The sequence below is a fragment of the Salmo trutta genome, chromosome 30 (genome assembly GCF_901001165.1).
Source record: "Salmo trutta chromosome 30, fSalTru1.1, whole genome shotgun sequence".
In the NCBI taxonomy this organism is placed as follows: Eukaryota; Metazoa; Chordata; class Actinopteri; order Salmoniformes; family Salmonidae; genus Salmo; species Salmo trutta.
Window position 1 is genome coordinate 9702426 of NC_042986.1, and position 19676 is coordinate 9722101.

A 19676-nucleotide genomic window follows, 5' to 3' on the forward strand; every position below is an offset into this window, starting at 1 on the left:
AGGGGTGTAAACTATCTAATATCAGTTAAGTAATTGCTATATGTATTTACTCACCCTTGCTAGCTAAAGCGGTTTACTGGTTCGTTTTCTTGACGCTGTTGCTGGGCTTTTCGTTTCCCCTCCCCAAAGGACTTGCTTGTTTGCCTCGCTGTGCAAAAAAGCGAGCGCCAAAATGCACAATGGCAGACCGTGCAACGCCCACGAAACCGTCAAGCCAAATAACTAGGAGTTAATCAGTAAATGTTGTAGCTATGTTCACTTAGGAAATATGCGGACGTATTTTTGGTATTACTTATATCAAATAGCCTATTTGCTTAAATTTATACAGACTAGCCTGGTAATGGAATGGAATTGGAATTGAAGTGACGTCTACATAACGTTTTGATAAAACGTAAGCCCACACCCACCACCGGCTGGTATCGTTTTGTTATTGGACATAGCTGATAATTGACTGTAAAATACCCAATCGGAGTTGCAGCGGAAGTGAGAAATCGAATGCAGCGGCAATAGATAACCAATCGCTGAATCCAAGAGGCGTATCCTCCCTATTTATTGTACTCTTTGTTTCATTTGCACGGTCGTTGCATTCTGTCGCAGATCGTCTTTCTTCGAATAAGGCAAAGGAATCGTAAGCTACCATCCACAATGTCGAAGGAGGTAAGTTTCTCTAACGAATATCTACATACAATTTTGTAATGTCCATTTATTTGAACGTGTGCGTTGACCAATCTAACCAAAAGGGCTTTCCACTCGCGCGTATCTATTAATACAGCAATAGCTCATGTGGGGACGCCGCCATCTTAAAGGCCTCATGGCCTTATTGTTCGTGCGTTTTGCTCAGCCATTTTGCAATAAAGGACGTACCTTTTTTCACCATTGCGTTTAATATTAGTGAGATAATTTAATCCATGCTTTACCCATCGCACATTTCATAGTTTCTTGTTTTGGTTCTCATTTGCCAAATGCGAAACATGGCGCTGTCGACCCCGCCATGTTGACGCCATCTGATATTGTTTGAACCCCCCTCCCCCCCAACGTGTTTGTTTTTGACAAACCTAACTGCATGAATATTGACTAACTGTTGGTAGTGAACATTTCGCGTTAGCTACAGTGTAGCGCTCGCTTGTTGATCTGCGTCTTTTGTTCTAAATACATTATGATTCTTTTGTCCAGGCCCCACGTGAACCCGAGCAGCTCCGCAAACTGTTCATCGGAGGTCTGAGCTTCGAAACCACGGATGAGAGTTTGCGAGAACACTTCGAACAATGGGGGTCTCTTACAGATTGTGTGGTGAGTATAATGTAAAAATTATAGCAAGCAATAACAACTGCAGGGAGAACTGTACCCGAATTAACTACAGCGTCACAAATGTTTAAATTCCCTGTTAATGTTTGATTGATTAACCTAAATATCGGTGAATCTGTCTTTTGTTAAATAATATTTTTGCATTAAACGAAATCTCATCAACAGGTCATGCGAGATCCAGCCAACAAACGCTCTAGAGGTTTTGGGTTTGTCACCTACTCTGGTGTGAACGAGGTCGATGCTGCCATGGAAGCACGCCCCCATAAGGTTGATGGTAGGTTGGTAGAGCCCAAGAGGGCTGTTTCCAGAGAGGACTCTAGCCGTCCAGGCGCTCATGTCACCGTGAAAAAGATATTTGTTGGCGGTATCAAGGAAGACACTGAAGACTCCCACCTACGAGACTACTTTGAGCAATTTGGCAAGATTGAAGTAATAGACATTATGACCGACCGCACCAGTGGCAAGAAGAGGGGCTTTGCCTTTGTCACGTTTGATGACCATGATGCAGTGGACAGGATTGTCAGTAAGTAGTTGTCTGAACACAATCTCTTTGTATTGGGATGAAAATAGCTGACTTTCATGAGTTATCTGCTGTATTTTAACAACCATTCTATTTTCAGTCCAGAAATACCACACGCTGAACGGTCACAATTGTGAAGTGAGGAAAGCTTTGTCCAGACAGGAGATGCAGACAACAGGAGTGGGTATGAGGGGTGGTAAGTACATTTGTGCACGGAAAGGGACAGGGGTATTTCCCGCTTCAGGACATGTGATATGGCCTGGGAAGGAGTCCACATCCTTGCTATAAGCAGTATCCCTGTGTAACACATTATGATAACATTTTATTTGAGTACTGATCAGTCACTTTGCATAATATAACTGCCAAGATTGATTCCTAGTTAAATCATGAGTTGCTGCTTTTATGTTGCATTAATACTAACTGTTTGAGGTTTCTTTTCCAGGCCGTGGCGGTGGCGGCAACTATGGCAGAGGTGGAGGATATGGAGGTAATGATTTTGGCCGGGATGGTGGACACTTCGATGGCCGTGGTATGTTGTGGTCCTGCACCACTCTCTCTCTCTCCGCTTGAACCTGTGTGCTTAACCCCTTGTGATTGTTTCGATATACTTTAGGTGACGCTGACTCGTCTGTTTCAGGAGGCAGAGGGGGTGGATACGGAGGAGGAGATGGCGGTTACAACAACGGTTATGGGGGAGGCGACGGTAAGATTTGGGTTCTAGAATAGCCATTCAATAGCTCTTCTCATCAGTGGCAATTTTAGCTGGTAAACATGTCATTACAGTAGGAAGAACTTAACACAACATGCATTATTTGAGAAGCCACAGGGATATTACCTTTCATTCGATGGCCGTGTATTTATATTCAAGCTTTCCTTTCTATAGGTGGTTATGGTGGAGGCCCTGGTGGTTATGGCGGCGGTAACCGTGGCTACGGCGGAGGACAGGGTTATGGTGGAGGACAGGGTGGCGGCTACGGTGGTGGAAATGGCTATAACGACTACAACAATGGCAATGGTGGAAACTTTGGCGGCGGTAAGTCCATGGCTTCCGCACAAGAAGCAGCCCCAGTTGGTGGTAAGTGGATGGCATCGTAGGCTGTGACTTAATTCTCACACTACATTCTGTTTGGTAAAAAGTATTGATATACTGTTTACAAAAAGTAAGGAACAAATGTTACGATACTACACCTGAGATTTCACGTGCTACAATCATATGATTGTCAACTCAAATAGCCTACTAAATGGGAAGTAGTATGAGAATTATGTCATGCCTGACTACGTGTAAGTGACGTACAAAATACTTATCACAGCTGTTTTAAACATTCGAAATATCCTTGGGCCGGTGTGAAATGTACAGAGAACCAATTTCATTAAGTAACGTGACTGTTCAAATTGTGTTGCAGGAAACTTTGGCGGTGGCGGCGGCGGAAACAACTACAATGACTTTGGCAACTACAACAACCAGGCTTCCAACTACGGCCCAATGAAGGGTAACAACTTTGGAGGCAGCGGTGGAGGTAGCGGTGGTGGTGGTGGCAGCAGTGGTGGAAGTGGCGGTGGCAGGAGTAGCGGCCCATATGGAGGTAGGTGGCACAGACTAGCTTTAGACCAGGCGTTGGTTGAGCTGTTAACTCAAGTTGGTTTGGCACACCTTCAGGTAACTTCGGTTGTGTAAGAATTCTTTGGCTGACTTAACCACAAAGCACAAGTTTTGTTCAACCTTTGACCTTTTTTGTATGTTTTTGTTCATTTCAGGTGGATATGGAGGTAACTCAGGAGGTGGTGGTGGTGGCGGCGGTGGATATGGCGGGGGCTCTGGTGGACGCCGATTCTAAATGTTCAAAAGGTATGCTTTTTTTAGCGTGCCAGTTTGAAACCATAACAACCGAAGTGTGTAGATGAGACTAGCATATTCTAGGATTTGTCTTTAAAGTAGTGTTCAGAAACTAGCTCCATTCTTGTACCCTTTGATACATACAATCCTAGTAGTTGTGTTTGATCCAAGTGTTACTAATGCTGGATCTCATGTCGTAGGTTCTGGTTAATCCAACAGTCAGTGCACAGTTTAACTTAATGTTGTTCCGTATTGTTCAACAGGACTCAGTACTTAGGAGAGGAGAGCGAGACAATTGACAGGGCAGCTGCAGGTTTACACCCTAGATCTGCTCAGCCAAACAGTTGTGGCAGGTTACAGCTGCTACAAGAAGAGATGTGTACAATAGAGAAATCATGGAGGGGCTTCATACATTTTTCTGTACTGTCAAACAGGTTTCTTATGTTTCTGGAAAGCAAGCATTCCAATGAGGTTTTAATGTAGATTTTGCATCTATGGTTTTTATTTGTAACTGCAACAATCAAGTTGAAATAAACCACCTTTCAGTTTTTTTAAACTGTCGTTCAGTCTTGTTAGCCTCTCTTTTAGGGGATTGGGTGGGAGGGGGAGGATCTCTTCTGGTTTGTTTTAATGCATTAGACTCTATACAAATCCACACTTGAATGATAGATGCGGTCAATGGCCATTCTTTAGAAGATAAGTACCACCTGTCAGTGGAGACTCTTTGCCCAGCCCAATATGCTTTATTTCTTTCTTACACGAGACATTCTTACTCTGTTCCAATGCACATACTACAGAATGTAGAAAATCTCATATCCCAGCACATCAATGGAAGGTTTGTGACGACGTAGTGTTACAATAGCGTTGAAATCCTTGATGAACTCCAATGGATGAAGTTATGGTATTACAAATACTCGGTCCACACAGAGAGCCCATCTCTTTGAGAACTGCGCCAGAGACGTGAGTTGGATGGCTAGATCAGACTTGCCTGTCAGACAGTACAGCTGCCAGCAGAAGGCTAGCTTACATGATGCAGTCTTGAGGCTAGCCAGCCATGGAAGCCAGCTGAGCTGAGGGAGAGACGTAGCAAACAAACCCATCGCCTGGCAGGAAGGAGCAGTGTGAAGCAGGAGAGTGAGTAGCAAGAAGGCATGTGAGACTAGCAGACAGCAGCTACCAAAGCGCTTAGATGCCGCCTGTAGGTAAGAAGACTTTTCCAACTACTGTCAGTTTGAATTAACATGTTCTGTAGTTGGTATGAGCAAACACTAGTTTTATTGTAGAAATGAATAGTATAGCGTTAATGACATGTACGTTTTATTTGGATGTGCAGTGTTTTATTAGAAACCAATGCCCCCATCTAATACAACGGTCTGGACCTTTTGCGTAACATGGTCTTTACCAGCGTGCCAATCTCATAATGCATGCTGACGTTTGCAGTCAAATCATGGAATATATTTTGCAGTCAAATCATGGAATATATTTTGCAGTCGAATCATGGAATATATCAGACTAACGCCATTCATTGGTTTATCTTCTGATACTCATTTGTCTCCTTTTCCTCTGGTGCTTTCTAGGAAAATGACTGATCGAAAGGACAGCTATCCAAAAGCATGATTTTAAGCGGAACATTGTTGCATTGCATACAGTAAGCTACAATAATTTTTGATAACTTGGAAATATTAAGAGATTATGTGAGGCTGTCCTGATTTTTAAACAATGGTCTGTTCTTTTTTTTTTTTAGGGTGACTGGAAAGATGCAATTGGCTATTTTTATACTGTGACGACTGCTGTGCAGGATTTTAACCTGTTTTTACTCACTTCCTGTTTTATCAATAAAATATTTTTTACCAACATACGTTTCCTCATATTATAAATACTGTTCAACTACCACATGGTACACAATTTTCATTCTGATATACATGGTATACAGGGACATTGTTATAATAGAATTCCCAAATGTACATTTTAGATTTAAGACTTTGTATCCAGAACGAGCATAGGCATATGACTGGTTAGCTCGCGTAACTACAGTGCCTTCAAAGTATTCGCACCCCCTTGACTTTCTCCACATTGTCACAGCCTGAATTTATAATGTATATTGAGCCTGTCACTGGCCTACATACAATACCCCATATCAAGGTGGATTTTTGTTGTAGTTGAGCATGCATTTCAGGAGAAAATGTGCGTAAGTTGTACCAACTACTGACTTATAATTCTGTAAATGGAATTTCAACCAATTTGACATCCAAGACCAAGGAGGTTTTCCAATGCCTTGCAAAGGGCACCTATTGGTATATATTAAATATCCCTGAGCATGGTTAAGTTACTAATTAGGCTTTTGATGTATCAAGTCACTACAAAGATACAGGCGGCCTTCCTAACTGCCGGAGCAGAAGATAACTACTCAGGAATTTCACCATGAGGCCAATGGTGACTTGAACAGTTTCATGGCTGTGATAGAACTGAGGATGGGTCACCATTTAGTTATTCCACAATACTAACCTAAATGACCTGTGAAAAGGAAGCCTGTATAGACATTTTCCAAAACATGCATACTATTTGCAGTAAGGCACAAAAGTAATGTGGCAAAGAAATTAACTGCCCTGAATACAAAGCGTTATGTTAGAGGCAAATCCAATATCATATTTTCAAGTGTAGTGGTGCCTGTATCATGTTAAGGGTATGCTTGTCATTGGCAAAGACTAGAATTTTTCAGGATAAAAACAAACTGAATAGAGCTATGCACAGGTGAAATCAGAGGAAAACCTGGTCTGCTTTCCAGACAACACATTCACCTTCAGCAGGACAACTTAAAACTCAAGGCCAAATATACGCTGTAGTGATATACCAAGAAGTCATTGAATGTTGCTGTATGGCATAGTTTTGAATTAAATCTCTTTAAATCTATGGCAAGACGGGAAAATAGCTGTCACTCAATGCTCAATAACCAACTTGACAGAGCTTGAAGAATTTAAAATATAATGTGCAAATATTGTACAATCCAGGTGTGCAAAGCTCTTAGACTTACCCAGAAAGACTCTGCTGTAATTGCTGCCAAAGGGGATATCACGTGTTGACTTGAGTGTGAACACTAATGCAAATGAGATTTCTGTATTTAATTTTCAATGCATTTGCAAACATTTCTTGTAACATGTTTTCACTGTCATTATAGGGTATTTTGTGTAGCTGAACAAAAATATGAACGCAACATGCAAAGTGTTGGTCCCATGTTTCCTGAGCTGAAATAAAAGATCCCATAAATGTCCCATACACACAAAAAGCTTATTTCTCTCAAATGTTGTGCACAAATTTGTTTACGTCCCTGTTAGTGAGAATTTCCCCTCTGCCAAGATAATCCATCCACCTGACAGGTGTGGCATATCAAACTGATTAAACAGCATGATCAATACACTGCAGAATTGTACACAGATGCACCTTGTGCTGGGGACAATAAAAGGCCACTCTTAAATGTGCAGTTTTGTCACACAACACAATGCCACAGATGTACCAAATTTTGAGGGAGTATGCAATTGGCATGCTGACTGCAGGAATGTCTACCATAGCTGTTGCTAGGGGATTTGAATGTTAATTTCTATACCATAAACCGCCTCCCCAACGTTTTAGAGAATTTGGCAACCGGCCTCACAACCACCGACCTCGTGGAATGGCATGGGCAAGCGGTTTGCTGATGTCAACGTTGTGAACAGAGTGCCCCATGGTGGGGTTATGGTATGGGCAAGCATAAGCTACGGACAACGAACACAATTGCACTTTATCGATGGCAATTTGAATGCACAGAAATACCGTGACTGATTTCCTCATATGAACTGTTGCGTTTATATTTTGTTCAGTATATTTGATCCATTTTGAATTCAGGCTATGACAAGAAATGGGGAATAAGTCAAGGGGTATGAATACTTTCTAAAGGCTCTAAGTATTGATTAGTTTGTTTAACATGGTGCCCTTTTAGCTGTTATTTTATCTGATCTCTACATACACTGTTCCATGGTTTTGTATGTAAATATCCTTAATGGCACTTATTGTACTGTAGATTTAACAACAATTTCATATTGGTATATAAACTGAGGCAGTATACAATAACTGTCCAATAGATTTTCATCTTTACATTATTCTCCCTCCAACACTTCACTACGAGGCACCAAGTATACGTTCCCATCAGGGGTCTGCTGTAGAGAGTAGTCATCTATAGAGTAGGGATGTCCATCCTCATCCCGGAGCTGAGAAAAGACTTCCGCATACAAGTCTGTGAGGCGGTGTTTAACAATAGTCAGGTTGCGTTGGAACTCCAACCTCTCCCTGGCCAGGTGTTCCCTCTGTGCCTGTAGCTGACCCAACTCCCCCTCCAGGTAAACAATGTTCTCCAGTTTCCTCTTTCTGCAGTTCTGGGCTGCCACCTTGTTCTTCCCCCGCCGGCGGATGTCCCTGACGAGGGCGAGCTGGGAGTCCGTGAGGGTGTACTGCGTCAGGAGCTCGTTGAAGTCGTCCACAGGTAGGTTGATGATCTTCTCTAGAGGGAAAGGGATCTTGAGGGCGAGGGCTCGGCGTTCGTCCCGGCTCAGAGAGACAGGAAGTGGGTTACCTCTGGGTTTTACATAGAACGCCTGGGGAGAGCTCTCTCTGGTGGCAGAGCTGTTAAGATGCCGGTCGTTCAAGGCACTGGGTGAACCTTGTTGATGTTTCATTGACATGGGAGGCAGGAAGTGAGGCTGTGGTTGCATTTGGGATGGTTGTGTTACAGGGAAGTAAGAGGAGTGCATCCCTGAGTAGTGATTGGGATGCTGCTGATAGTCCACAGAGTAAAAGAGGCTAGCTCTCCTACCTTGCTCACCCATATTCTCCATCTCCCCGTGACTATAGTTCAGACCAACCTCTGTGCTTGAATAAGCAGGGACACAAGTCATGGCATCCTCTGGTGAGGCTAGTGGTGGGCTGGACCCCAGAGATAGGCCAGAGTCAGATTCCAGATCATCCATAGTGCATGGTGTGTGTTTGCTCTGCCCATGACTTGTCCCTAGCACGTACCGACCCGGGCCATGAGAGGGGCCAGCATTGTCGTTTCCAACAAGCCCCTCACCACCGACGCTCGGCAGACTCATATGCTCTAGAAGGCCCATCAGCGAGGGCTGTAGAGGGTTCAGAACTCTGGGGTTCAGCTGGGCTCCAGAATGGTTTCCAGAATGTCCGTACAGTGCCTCTGCTGCTGCTTCCCTGGTGGCCTGATGTTGGCAAGCTGGCATTACTTTAGAGTAAGATCCCTCATAAGCAGCATCAGGATTTGTCTCCCCACCACTGGGGAGGGGCTCTGTATGAGAGTGAGACTGAGCCATGCCATAACCTCCCAGAGAGATGGGCAGCTCCATGGGATGGTACTGAATATTTTCATATGGGCTGTCATGTGGGACCTCAAACTCCTGAAATGAAAAACAAGGTAAGGATCATTGGCGGATGCTTTGTCTATGGAAAACTATGCATCATTACAGTTTATCATTACTATATGTATTGACGACAAATAAAACAATTCGACAAGTTTGTCATTGAGTTTTAAACAGCTGTGTGTATTTGTGAACACGCAAAAGTACATACCACAGGATATGTATGATCTAGGCTATATGGTGACGTAATTGTCAGGTTATTGAATACTCATCCTCCTACCTGAAGCTCAGTGATGGCCATCAGTTCCTGCCAGGCCAAGTCCATCTCTTCGTCGTGTGGGTGGGAGGCTCCATGTGACCGGGCTCCAGGGGCATGGGTGGGCATCGATACCCCCCCACACAGCCTGCCAGGATTCGCCAAGCCCTGGAGAATAGAAATACACTTATAGCAAATCACCTTAGATATTGATAGTAGCTCATAGCAATTTGTTGGTAATGCTTTATTTTACAGCCCTGTTTTGTCCAATTTACGTGGCATAAGCAGTGGAAACGACAGGTACTTCCTGGTACTTGCTTCAAATAATTTAACACAATCAGTAACAACCTGTCATCAAATCATATGTAGTTTTGCTTGTTTTAATGAATAAAGTGTATGTCTATGGTCTATTACACTACATGATGCCACAGCCCTCCAAAAGAGGAAATATCCGAGCCAGCACAGTTTAGTTCAGCATGATATTGTGAAAAGAGTATCGAACTCACCTCACTATGTCTCCTCAATGGGAGCACATAGCTGGCTGCTGCACACATTCAGGACAGGCTGTGGTTGCAGCGCCCCCTCCTGGAAGAAACATACATTGACAAATATTACTATCAGATATTCAACCATTAGAATATGCTGAACTCTACGGATTCAATACGTAGCTGCGAACAAACAAGGAAACCACTCATCTAGACGAAGTCTCCTCAGAGCAAAAAACATGACATCTTAAAATAAGTATAGAAAATCATGTTATACTATTGTTCTACTATTTGCCCTGTAGAAAGATGTATATACCAAAACTAGACCCACTGTGACATGTAACCTACTATATGAGTGTTTGGGTGCTATTCTGTGTTGAACTCTTTGGGACATGCGAAAGCCAGGCACACAGAGTTCCGTTGGGCTGGATCCATCCTATCAGCTGAGCTGTGGTGCTGCTATGTCAGACACTGATAAGGCAATCTCCTGGGAAACAGCACAGCGTTCCCTCCACAGCAGCAAAAAACAGAGGCTGGGGCCTAACCGCAGTCATGTTCCATATGGTAAAGTGAAAGTCAGGGAGAGCTTTATAACCTTTATAAAGGGTTTAACCTTACATCTGGGACAGCACATAAATAAGTCCTCAATTGAGAATAGCAGACAGTACATTGTCGTGGTTTTATAGTGATTATACCATGCATGAGTTCCATATTTAGTTATGTGTATTGTAGGTGGCACTATAGAATGCAAGGTATTGACTAAGATACTTTGGATGAAGAGAGTTCATGGTCTAACTTTTGAACAATGCAAAAACTAAGTTATGCATGTATCGTCCAGCATTTGCTCTCATTCCTCCCTGGCTTTGTTTGGATCTCAACAAATACTCAGGAAAAGAGCAGGAATTCTCTGCAACAGCACAATTATGACCATTCCATCTTCCATGACCACAATTGTTTATTTACTTGAGGTGATCTTTCTTTTTTTACTTACTTTCCATCTCCTCGGCAACACAAAATATTTTCACACAATCTGGATATGCCAAGTTTCCCATGATTAAAGATCTCGGTGATAGAGCATATCATTTACAACATGGGATACATTGCTGCTTCAGAGTAGAACACTTGATGTATCACTTTGGCTCTCACACTTCCTTGTACTCCAGTCGACATGTGTATCTCACACAACTAACAGGTGATGGCGCTCACCTGAACACTGTATGTTTAGTTCCGTGTATTGTACTTATACTATAGAATGCAAGGTATTGACTAAGATACTTTGAATGAAGAGAGTTCATGGTCTTAACTTTTGAACAATGCAAAAACTAAGTAATGCATCGTCCAGCATTTGCTCTCATTCCTCCCTGGCTTTGTTTGGATCTCAACAAATACTCAGGAAAAGAGCAGGAATTCTCTGCAACAGCACAATTATGACCATTCCATCTTCCATGACCACAATTGTTTATTTACTTGAGGTGATCTTTCTTTTTTTACTTACTTTCCATCTCCTCGGCAACACAAAATATTTTCACACAATCTGGATATACTGCTTCAGAGTAGAACATTTGATGAGGAATCAATTTGTCTCTCACACTTGCACTCCGCTCTACATGTATCTCTCACAACTCGCAGGTGATGGCTCTCACCTGAACACTGTTGCAAAGATGTGACCTTATCCCACCAAATACCCACTGGCCTAATTCATCAAACCGACTAAAGGTTCAGCCATCGTTGTATTTCTACTATGTGATCTGTAGCTACAGGTTCCCATGCATAGAGTAACCAACATGGATGGGCTTGTAACTCTCACCATATCATGCCACTGTTATGTTTGTGGTAATGCTTCCTAAGGCTGTTTCCTCTAGTACTGAGGGGACAAGGTTGCTTGGCCTGTCTAACCAGAACTCTTCTTACATGCCTTACATCAGGTGTTGCATAAACAAGAATATCAGTTGTGAGCACACTGGTAGGGAACAGAGATCCACTAGGCTACATTTTCATATTTTAAATTGTCTTTAAAATTGTGTCGCATGTCATTATCTGAAGAGATACAATTCAATTTGGCAGGGAAGACTCTTACTCACATAACTAAGAGCAAAATACATGTAATATATTTGTATGCAAAACCCATAGACAGAAATGTGGATAAGATTAAATAATATAATATGCTATTTGTGTGGATAATCCTTCTTAGCAATGGTCAATGTGGTAAATCTGACATTAATTACTGAAGAGGGATAAAAGGCTTGTGAGTCAATACTTCACCAAATAAATGGCTACGATAAGTGCTCTGGCCTAAATGCTTTCTGCTCTTGAAGATGACAGTTTGATTCAAATTCTATAATACGCCTGTCCTTCAGCTTGAGCATATGATCGTAATATTTGTTTGTGACTCATTTTGAATGAGATATAATGGCAATAAATTGTCAAGTGTATTTTTTCAGTGGAGTTACACTTGTTTTTTGAATAACTGCTTCTTAAGTTTGTAGGACCTGTTTTGTACATTAATGTGACAAAGTAACAATGGGTTCATTCAAAACGGATTCTATTTTACACTGGAAAGAGACCTGAAAGAGGCAGCAAATCAACCTTATCTAGCAATGAAAATATATAAACTGCTAAAAAAGCTGTAGAGAAGGGGGTTGTGAAAGAACATACTGTACCTGAGCAACATGTCTCTGTCTTCAACAGGTGTTCAGGAGAAAAAACCTTCAGACTGACACGTAAGAAACATAATCCTGGTAAAGAAAAAAAAAATAAAGTAGAAACAGAACAGAAAAAGTGTTTCTATTCAGTTTAGTGAGGACGTCTGTTAATATGTCTGCTTTTAACCGACCATTATTGGGAGTGCATGTGATTTCACTCTCACTCACTCTCTCTCTGTAGCTCTCTCTCTAGCGCTCTGCCTTGCTTCACAGACAACCCCCAGCATAAATGGGATGTCTCTGCCTGCGATGTAAGCAACCTTCCTGTAAAGCAGAAAACCACAAACCAAGGGCCTGACAGACCAACAAGTATCCCGTTGAATCACCTTTTAAACCAAGGCAAATAGCTTAGCTATGATGAATAGGTGTTTAAATGTTAACTACATTCTGTGACAAATTAACCAGTCAATGACACAACATGATGCACAAATCCTTGCACAAATCTAGCCGATCAGGACTCATCTTCCTATAACTAACCAAACCCCTTGCAATAAAATGTCCCAAAAGAAGTCCTCTCAAAAGAGAGGTTTGTGGAGTGTGATCTGGAGCACCTGGAGTTAAACCAACCTGGTTACTGTTGTTAGAGAGGGCCCTGTGCAGGCGGGGGCAGTGGTGGGTTGCAACTTAGTTTAGTAGGGATGGAATGTACACCTCCACCAGGTAAGAAAGGACACATTGTTCCTTTATCTGGCAGAGTAACCACTAAGGGGGGGAGAGGAGCAGGGGGAGAATGGAGGGAAGCGTGTCTTACATAGCAGGTGACCAGTGGAGTCCTACTCCCCCAAAACTCCCCACACCACTGCCCCAATCCAACACATGCTGTATGCATAAAGACAAGCCTAACAAGCCTAAAACTAACATTAGCACGACGGACATTTCTCTAGCCTTATCAATACACAACCAGGAGTTGGTAATAAGCCTATTTAACTATTACAAATAATTTGATGAACTTGGTGGAGTAGTTTTACTTCTGTGCAACAATGAACGTAGAGTCAAAAGGGCTGGTGTGATATTCTCATATTTCAAATCTATATTCATAGCAACGACATGCAACATTTATGTTTATCACAAAAACAACACGAAAGGGGAATTCTATGATGGATTTATAGAGGTGGGGTTGGGTTCACGTTTCAAAAACGTTGATTAAACCACAAAATACATCGAATGACTTTTAATCGTAGGGGAGAGTGGGGTAAGATGAGCCACCATTGTTTCTAAGAAACTATATACAAAGTGAATAATTTCCCCAAATACTTAGGAAGAGTCTGTGAAGGAAGAAACTATATGGAAAGCGGTAAGTAAGCAAGTTAGGTAAAGAAAAAAGAAAATTCACCAAGTCAAATTAATGTATTGTGTTAGATGTTTCAATAATGCTTGTATCTAAACCAAAATAGATCATTTTAAGATGAATGTTCTTGGGGCTTCTATACAAGGTCCTGAACCTAGCATGAAAGTGCACCATTGTAGCTGTGTGGGCTAATACAGTAAATTGGGTTAAGCCAACGGCAAGTTGAGCAAATTGAAGTGTTTTCCTCCCAGGCATAATGCAAGGCATTATCACTGGGATATGAGGTAACAACAGGGCCCGGCCTATGTTAAAGTGTTAACAAAAGTGTTTGTAAGGTGTTAAGCCTCTGTTAAAAGATGCTTACAATTATTAAAAGACAGACAAGTAATTTTGATTGTGTTGAATGGTGCTTAGGAAATAAAGATAGACAAGGTTTTCAAAGGGTAGTGGTAATATTGCATTCAGTACAGAAATGTGTAGGCGGCCTAACTTAGCATATCCCGTGGTTCAACTTACCACATACAAGCTATGTTTGTAATGTTTACAATGATTTCTGATTATTTCCAGGGATGCACAACATCTTGACGTAGATACTGCATCTTTGTTAGAAAGAATACTATATTTCGCTTGACAGTGATGCTGAATGTAAAGATCGCTCAACTTACCCCATTCACCCCTACACATAAAAGAACAAGCCAGAAGTTTGAAAAAGTCCTATTACAAAGACAGATCCCATCTCCAAGCCAGTTTATGATGTTTTCGTGTCATTGTTCTCAAAACATGGGAAGAGTAGGTGGCTGACAGAGTCAACAGAGGTGGGTGTTTACCAGGAATAAGAGAGAGAAGGGACTTCCCAACTTCCTAGCACCCAGCGCCCTACTCACCCACCTCCTAAGGATGCTAGAGAGCAGGCTGTTATTACCCCGACCACAGTGGTTTTCACTCTGGCTGCAGTTACCAGCTCATCGCCCCCTCTCTATGGTTGTGTTTGTTTGCTGCAATTGGTCTGTGACATCTTGGGCAAGTACTTTTCAATTTGTTCTCTTAAAGTATCTCATCCATTCTCATGATTTTTACCACATCTCTGAGAATAATCCCCCAAACGCACTATTATAGTCCTTCCTTTGTCCCTGTCCCCCAAAGACCTACGTAGTTCCATGTAAGTGTAGGTGTAACGACCTGATGTGCGCCCTCTGCCTTTTGTATGGCACCCTGCCCACATCTAACCCTGTATTCTCTTGACCTACAGAATATGGGCTAGAAACCATAGCCATTTATATACATATATGGATACACATAAATAATGGTATTTCTAGCATAGCCGTATGCATATACACTGAGTGTACAAAACATTAGGAACACCATCCTAATATTGAGTGGCATACCCTTTTAGCATCAGAACAGCCTCAATTCGTCGGGGCATGGACTCCACAAGGTGTCGAAAGCGTTCCACAGGGATGCTGGCCCATGTTGACTCCAATGCTGGATGTAGTTTAGGTGGTGGACCAGTCTTGATGCACACGGTAAACTGTTGTGAGGGAAAAACCCAGTGGCGTTGCAGTTCTTGACACACTCAAACCGGTGTGCCTTGCACCTTCTACCTTACCCTGTTCAAAGGCACTTAAATATTTTGTCTTGCCCATTCACCCTCTGAATGGCACACATCCATGTCTCAAGGCTTAAAAATCCTTCTTGAACCTGTCTCCTCCCCTTCATCTACACTTATTGAAGTGGATTTTTCAGGTGACATCAATAAGGTATCATAGCTTTCACCTGGATTCACCTGGTCAGTCTATGTCATGGATGTTTTGTACACCTAGTGTATATGGATACGGCTATGCCAGAATCACCATTCTTTCCACAGATACTTCTAGAATTAGAACTAGGAGTCAGGTGCATGTTCTACTAGTTCTACTCCATGATTAATACATTGCGTCTTTCTCGACAAGTATTTTTAATTATTGTCACCATTTTGTCATTGAAGAGGTGTGGTATTGGAAGTAATGCCTTAACAACCCGAAAACATGATTTATATGATTTGAGCGGAAAAAATACCTCACCACGAATTTGTTTCCTCTGGTTGCGGTCTGGAAAAGGGAAATTCTCAGATCCAGTAGGCCCACAGCTGTTGGGAAGAGGTAGAGAGACTGCATGGACAGAGGGGAAAGTAGAAATAGTTCTTTATTGATTTTATTATTTAACTACGCAAGTCAGTTAAGAACAAACTCTTATTTACAATGACGTCCTAGGAACAATGGGTTATAACTGCCTTGTTCAGGGGCAGAATGACATATTTTTACCTTGTCGGCTTGGGCATTCAATCTAGCAACCTTTCGGTTCCTGGCCCAACGCTCTATCCACTAGGCTACCTGCTGCCCCATTGATACCATGGAGGGAAATGTATACTGAACAAAAAAATACTGAAGAAAGATATAAACGCAACATGCAACAATTTCTAAGATTGTAATGAGTTACAGTTCATATAAGGAAATCAGTCAATTGAAATAAATACATTAGACCCTGATCTATGGATTTAACATGACTGGGAATACAGATATGCATCTGTTGGTCAAAGATACCTTTAAAAAAAAGATATGGGGGTAGATCAGAAAACCGGTCAGTATCTGGTGTGACCGCCTCATGCAGCGCGACACATCTCATTCACATAGAGTTGATCAGGCTGTTGATTGTGGCCTGTGGAATGTTGTCCTACTCCTCTTCAATGGTTGTGTGAAGTTGCTGGATATTGGCGGGAACTGGAACACGCTGTCATACACGTTAATCCAGAGCATCCCAAACATGCTCAATGGGTGACATGTCTGGTGAGTAGGCAGGTCATGGAAGAACTATGACATTTTCAGCTTCCAGGAATTGTAGATCTTTGCAACATGGGGCCGTGCTTTATCATGGTAAAACATGAGGTGATGGCGGCGGATGCCTGCCCATACCTTAACCCCATGCCGCCATGGGGTGCTCTGTTCACAACGTTGACATCAGCAAACCGCTTGCCCACACGACGCATGTGGTCTGCGGTTGTGAGGCCAGTTGGACATCCTGCCAAATTCTCTAAAATGACGTTGGAGGTGGCTTATGGTAGAGAAATCAACATTCAATTCTCTGCAGTCAGCATGTCAATTGCACGATCCCTCAAAACTTGAGACATCTCTGGCATTGTGTTGTGAGACAAAACTGCACATTTTAGAGTGGCCTTTTATTGTCCCCAGCACAAGGTACACCTGTGTAATGATCATGCTGTTTAATCAGGTTCTTGATATGACACACCTGTCAGGTGGATGGATTATCTTGGCAAAGGAGAAATGCTCACTAACAGGGATGAAATACAAATTTGTGCACAACATTTGAGAAAAATAAGCTTTTTGTGCGTATGGAACATTTCTGGGATCGTTTATTTCAGCTCATGAAACATGGGATCAACACTTTACATGTTGCGTTCATATTTTTGTTCAGTGTAATTATCACCACAAGCATTGGCAATAGATAATGCTCAGAGACAATAACAAACAGACATGGAAAGGAAAACGTGTTTTTGCATGCTTCATCCAGCATCCCCTATCTCTATATGATGATGTTGTTCAAAATATAACCCATTCCCATTCCTAAGTTAATATTGATGTGTTTTCACATTGCATGGCAAATGCAAGTTTGTGGTGACGGTAGACAGTGGACAACGCCCAGTGTGTTAGTCCAGCATTGTGCAACGGACGGTGCAATGCAGGGAGGATGGAGGGACAATGCGATAGCATGGGCTGCTCCCTTCTCCCCATCTCATGGCAAAAACCACAGCAGTTAGCAGCTCCCTTCATAAGCACCCAATGCTGCTTTTATCAGCACCCAGCAGAGTTTCCTCTACCCAACATCCTCCCTTCCCTCCTGTCTTCCCTCTCTCTCTCCCTCTCTCTCTCTCTTTCTCTCTATGCATACACACACACAGACACACTGCAAAAACAATACACATTCCTGTTGCACTTATTGAAAAAGTCCAGGTGATAAATGTAATCTTATTATTGTTATAAGATAGTAGTAATAGGCCATTGTCATAGAATAACAACTTTTCAAAATGTGAGGTTTAAAAAGGTGAAATACTCTGTATTGTGAAAGATCACAAGTAGGGTAATCTGAACATCTTATCATTGGTCATATTGAGACATTAGCAATGAATGCAATGATAGTGCACGTTCATGTTCCTCATTTGCTGTTATTCCGATGCAACAATTGGTCAATGGCGAACATTTTACTCAACCTCAACAGACCGTCTTCTGACTATTCTGAAGAATCTACATGAGCATCAGGTTTCCTGTAATGATGAACATGATAGAACTACCAGATAAAGAGGTTATTTGTTACACCAGTAAATGCTGTTGTTCCATTTAGTCATATTGATTAAGCCGTTAAAAGTATCTTGAGCATACTTCAGAAAGGGGCATAATGCCAAAGTGTTGCCTTTAGACTTTACAGTGTCCACATCTTGTGATTTTCCATCAGTTACATGAAAAATGCTCTCCTCTAGCTCAGGGTTTCCTAAACTCGGTCTTGGGACCCCCAATGGGTGTACGTTTTGTTTCTTGCCCATGCATTACACAACTGATTCAAATAACCAACTCATCAACAAGCTTTGATTCTTTTAATCGGCTGTGTACTGTAGTGCTAGGGTAAAAAACCAAAACGTGCACCCATGTCCCCAGGACAGAGTTTGTGAAATCCTGCTCTAGCTCCCAATACAAAAAGGATTTTATTTTATTTGACTATTTAAAACACATAAATATGTTACATCAGGCAACAGATACATATACCAAAATTGCTGAGTATTATATACACAAAAAAGTCAAAAGTTTTGTTTCCATTGTGGTCCTCTATTGGTAGGTAAGGGATGTTCATTATATACTTTGTAAATCTAGTAATATTTCGCTACACCTGCAAAACATCTGCTAAACACATGTATGTGACCAATAACATTTGATTTGGTTATGGAGGGAGGTCCTCTTTCCTCTCTATTGAATGGAAAGGAAAACCCATTTGCCCATATTGTATAGAAGTAAATGATGAATACATTTTGGAATTAAACATGTAAAGTACTAACAGTCACTGTTGTCATGGTTATATTAAGAATAGGCTATACTGTAAAAACACAGGCATCAAGGATGAGAACAGAGGTATCTGTTAAAAATAAATGTTCTCATACTGCTATACTAAGTACAAGCAATGCCAACATGTGGCATGCCAACATTCTTCTGAGAAGCATTCAGGCTTTTGACTGTACAGTCAAGGCTGCATATTGTGTTTCCTCTCAGACATCAAGGGTAATTTCGAAATCTTTAGTGGTACAATTGTGAAAACTCATTGCTGCATTGCAAAATGTGTCGGTTAGCCACAGAACTGTTGCAAGTGAAGTTTTAGATAATATGATCATTTAATGCAGGCTATATAATATATCATATACATTTAGATGTATATTTATATTTGGAAAAATACATTCTATGAAAAAAACAAAAAACTTCAATGGCAATGTGTCTTTCCTGTGAAAACAATATTACACTCACAATACTCCTTGCAATAACAGACAGAATTGATGTTCATAACCAAAATGGAGGTTGACACGTAAACACTGATGCCATTCTGAATAGAGGGGAAACCCCATCACTAGTATGGGTTTCCAGATTGATACTTCCCAGAAGAAACAACCAGGGGAATTATGTTGGTTTAATGTGGGATGATTCTTTAAAAAAAACTTTTTCATATAACATGACTGACTATACTCAGACACACAATAGGAATCAAAGGGGAGAGCAGATGAGCTGAAGACAGAGAGGAATACAGTTGGCCTACCTTCATTACTGTAGGCCTACCATGTAGGTTATACTGTATTATACTG

General features: G+C 41.7%; 3 protein-coding genes across 13 annotated transcripts in view; 1 reads left to right on the forward strand and 2 right to left on the reverse strand.

Annotated features, from left to right (window-relative positions):
* cbx5 (chromobox homolog 5 (HP1 alpha homolog, Drosophila)) overlaps positions 1 to 367 on the reverse strand; it is an 8358-nt gene extending 7991 nt beyond the window's left edge. Inside the window, exon 1 of the mRNA XM_029722601.1 lies at positions 55 to 367. The gene's annotated coding sequence lies outside the window, so the exon portion shown is untranslated. The remainder of the gene's footprint in view (positions 1 to 54) is intronic.
* A 167-nt stretch (positions 368 to 534) lies between these two features.
* LOC115167882 (heterogeneous nuclear ribonucleoprotein A1) lies at positions 535 to 5515 on the forward strand. Of its 9 annotated transcripts, none has more exons than XR_003870588.1 (11): positions 535 to 657; positions 1174 to 1290; positions 1471 to 1828; positions 1926 to 2021; positions 2268 to 2354; positions 2439 to 2528; positions 2709 to 2900; positions 3229 to 3408; positions 3581 to 3671; positions 5237 to 5307; positions 5404 to 5515. XR_003870588.1 is itself a non-coding variant. In XM_029722599.1 (10 exons), exons 1-9 carry the CDS (start codon positions 646 to 648, stop codon positions 3658 to 3660), a joined length of 1212 nt encoding a protein of 403 aa, XP_029578459.1. In that variant the 5' UTR covers positions 535 to 645; the 3' UTR covers positions 3661 to 3671; positions 5237 to 5308. The 9 variants fall into 9 exon arrangements, 3 of the variants coding, with proteins under 3 accessions (XP_029578459.1, XP_029578458.1, XP_029578460.1); XR_003870591.1 differs by having other exon boundaries at positions 2709 to 2858; XR_003870589.1 differs by having other exon boundaries at positions 2463 to 2528.
* A 2064-nt stretch (positions 5516 to 7579) lies between these two features.
* On the reverse strand, positions 7580 to 12792 carry nfe2 (nuclear factor, erythroid 2). 3 transcript variants are annotated; one of them, XM_029722596.1, is made up of 5 exons: positions 12667 to 12792; positions 12457 to 12531; positions 9818 to 9896; positions 9336 to 9479; positions 7580 to 9094 (listed from the first exon to the last, which is right to left on the reverse strand). In XM_029722596.1, the coding sequence occupies exons 3-5, from the start codon at positions 9863 to 9865 to the stop codon at positions 7790 to 7792; spliced, it is 1497 nt and encodes a 498-aa protein (XP_029578456.1). In that variant the 5' UTR covers positions 9866 to 9896; positions 12457 to 12531; positions 12667 to 12792; the 3' UTR covers positions 7580 to 7789. The 3 variants fall into 3 exon arrangements, with proteins under 3 accessions (XP_029578456.1, XP_029578457.1, XP_029578455.1); XM_029722597.1 differs by having other exon boundaries at positions 9818 to 9893; positions 12457 to 12792; XM_029722595.1 differs by having other exon boundaries at positions 12457 to 12792.
* Between the last annotated feature and the right edge of the window lie 6884 nt (positions 12793 to 19676).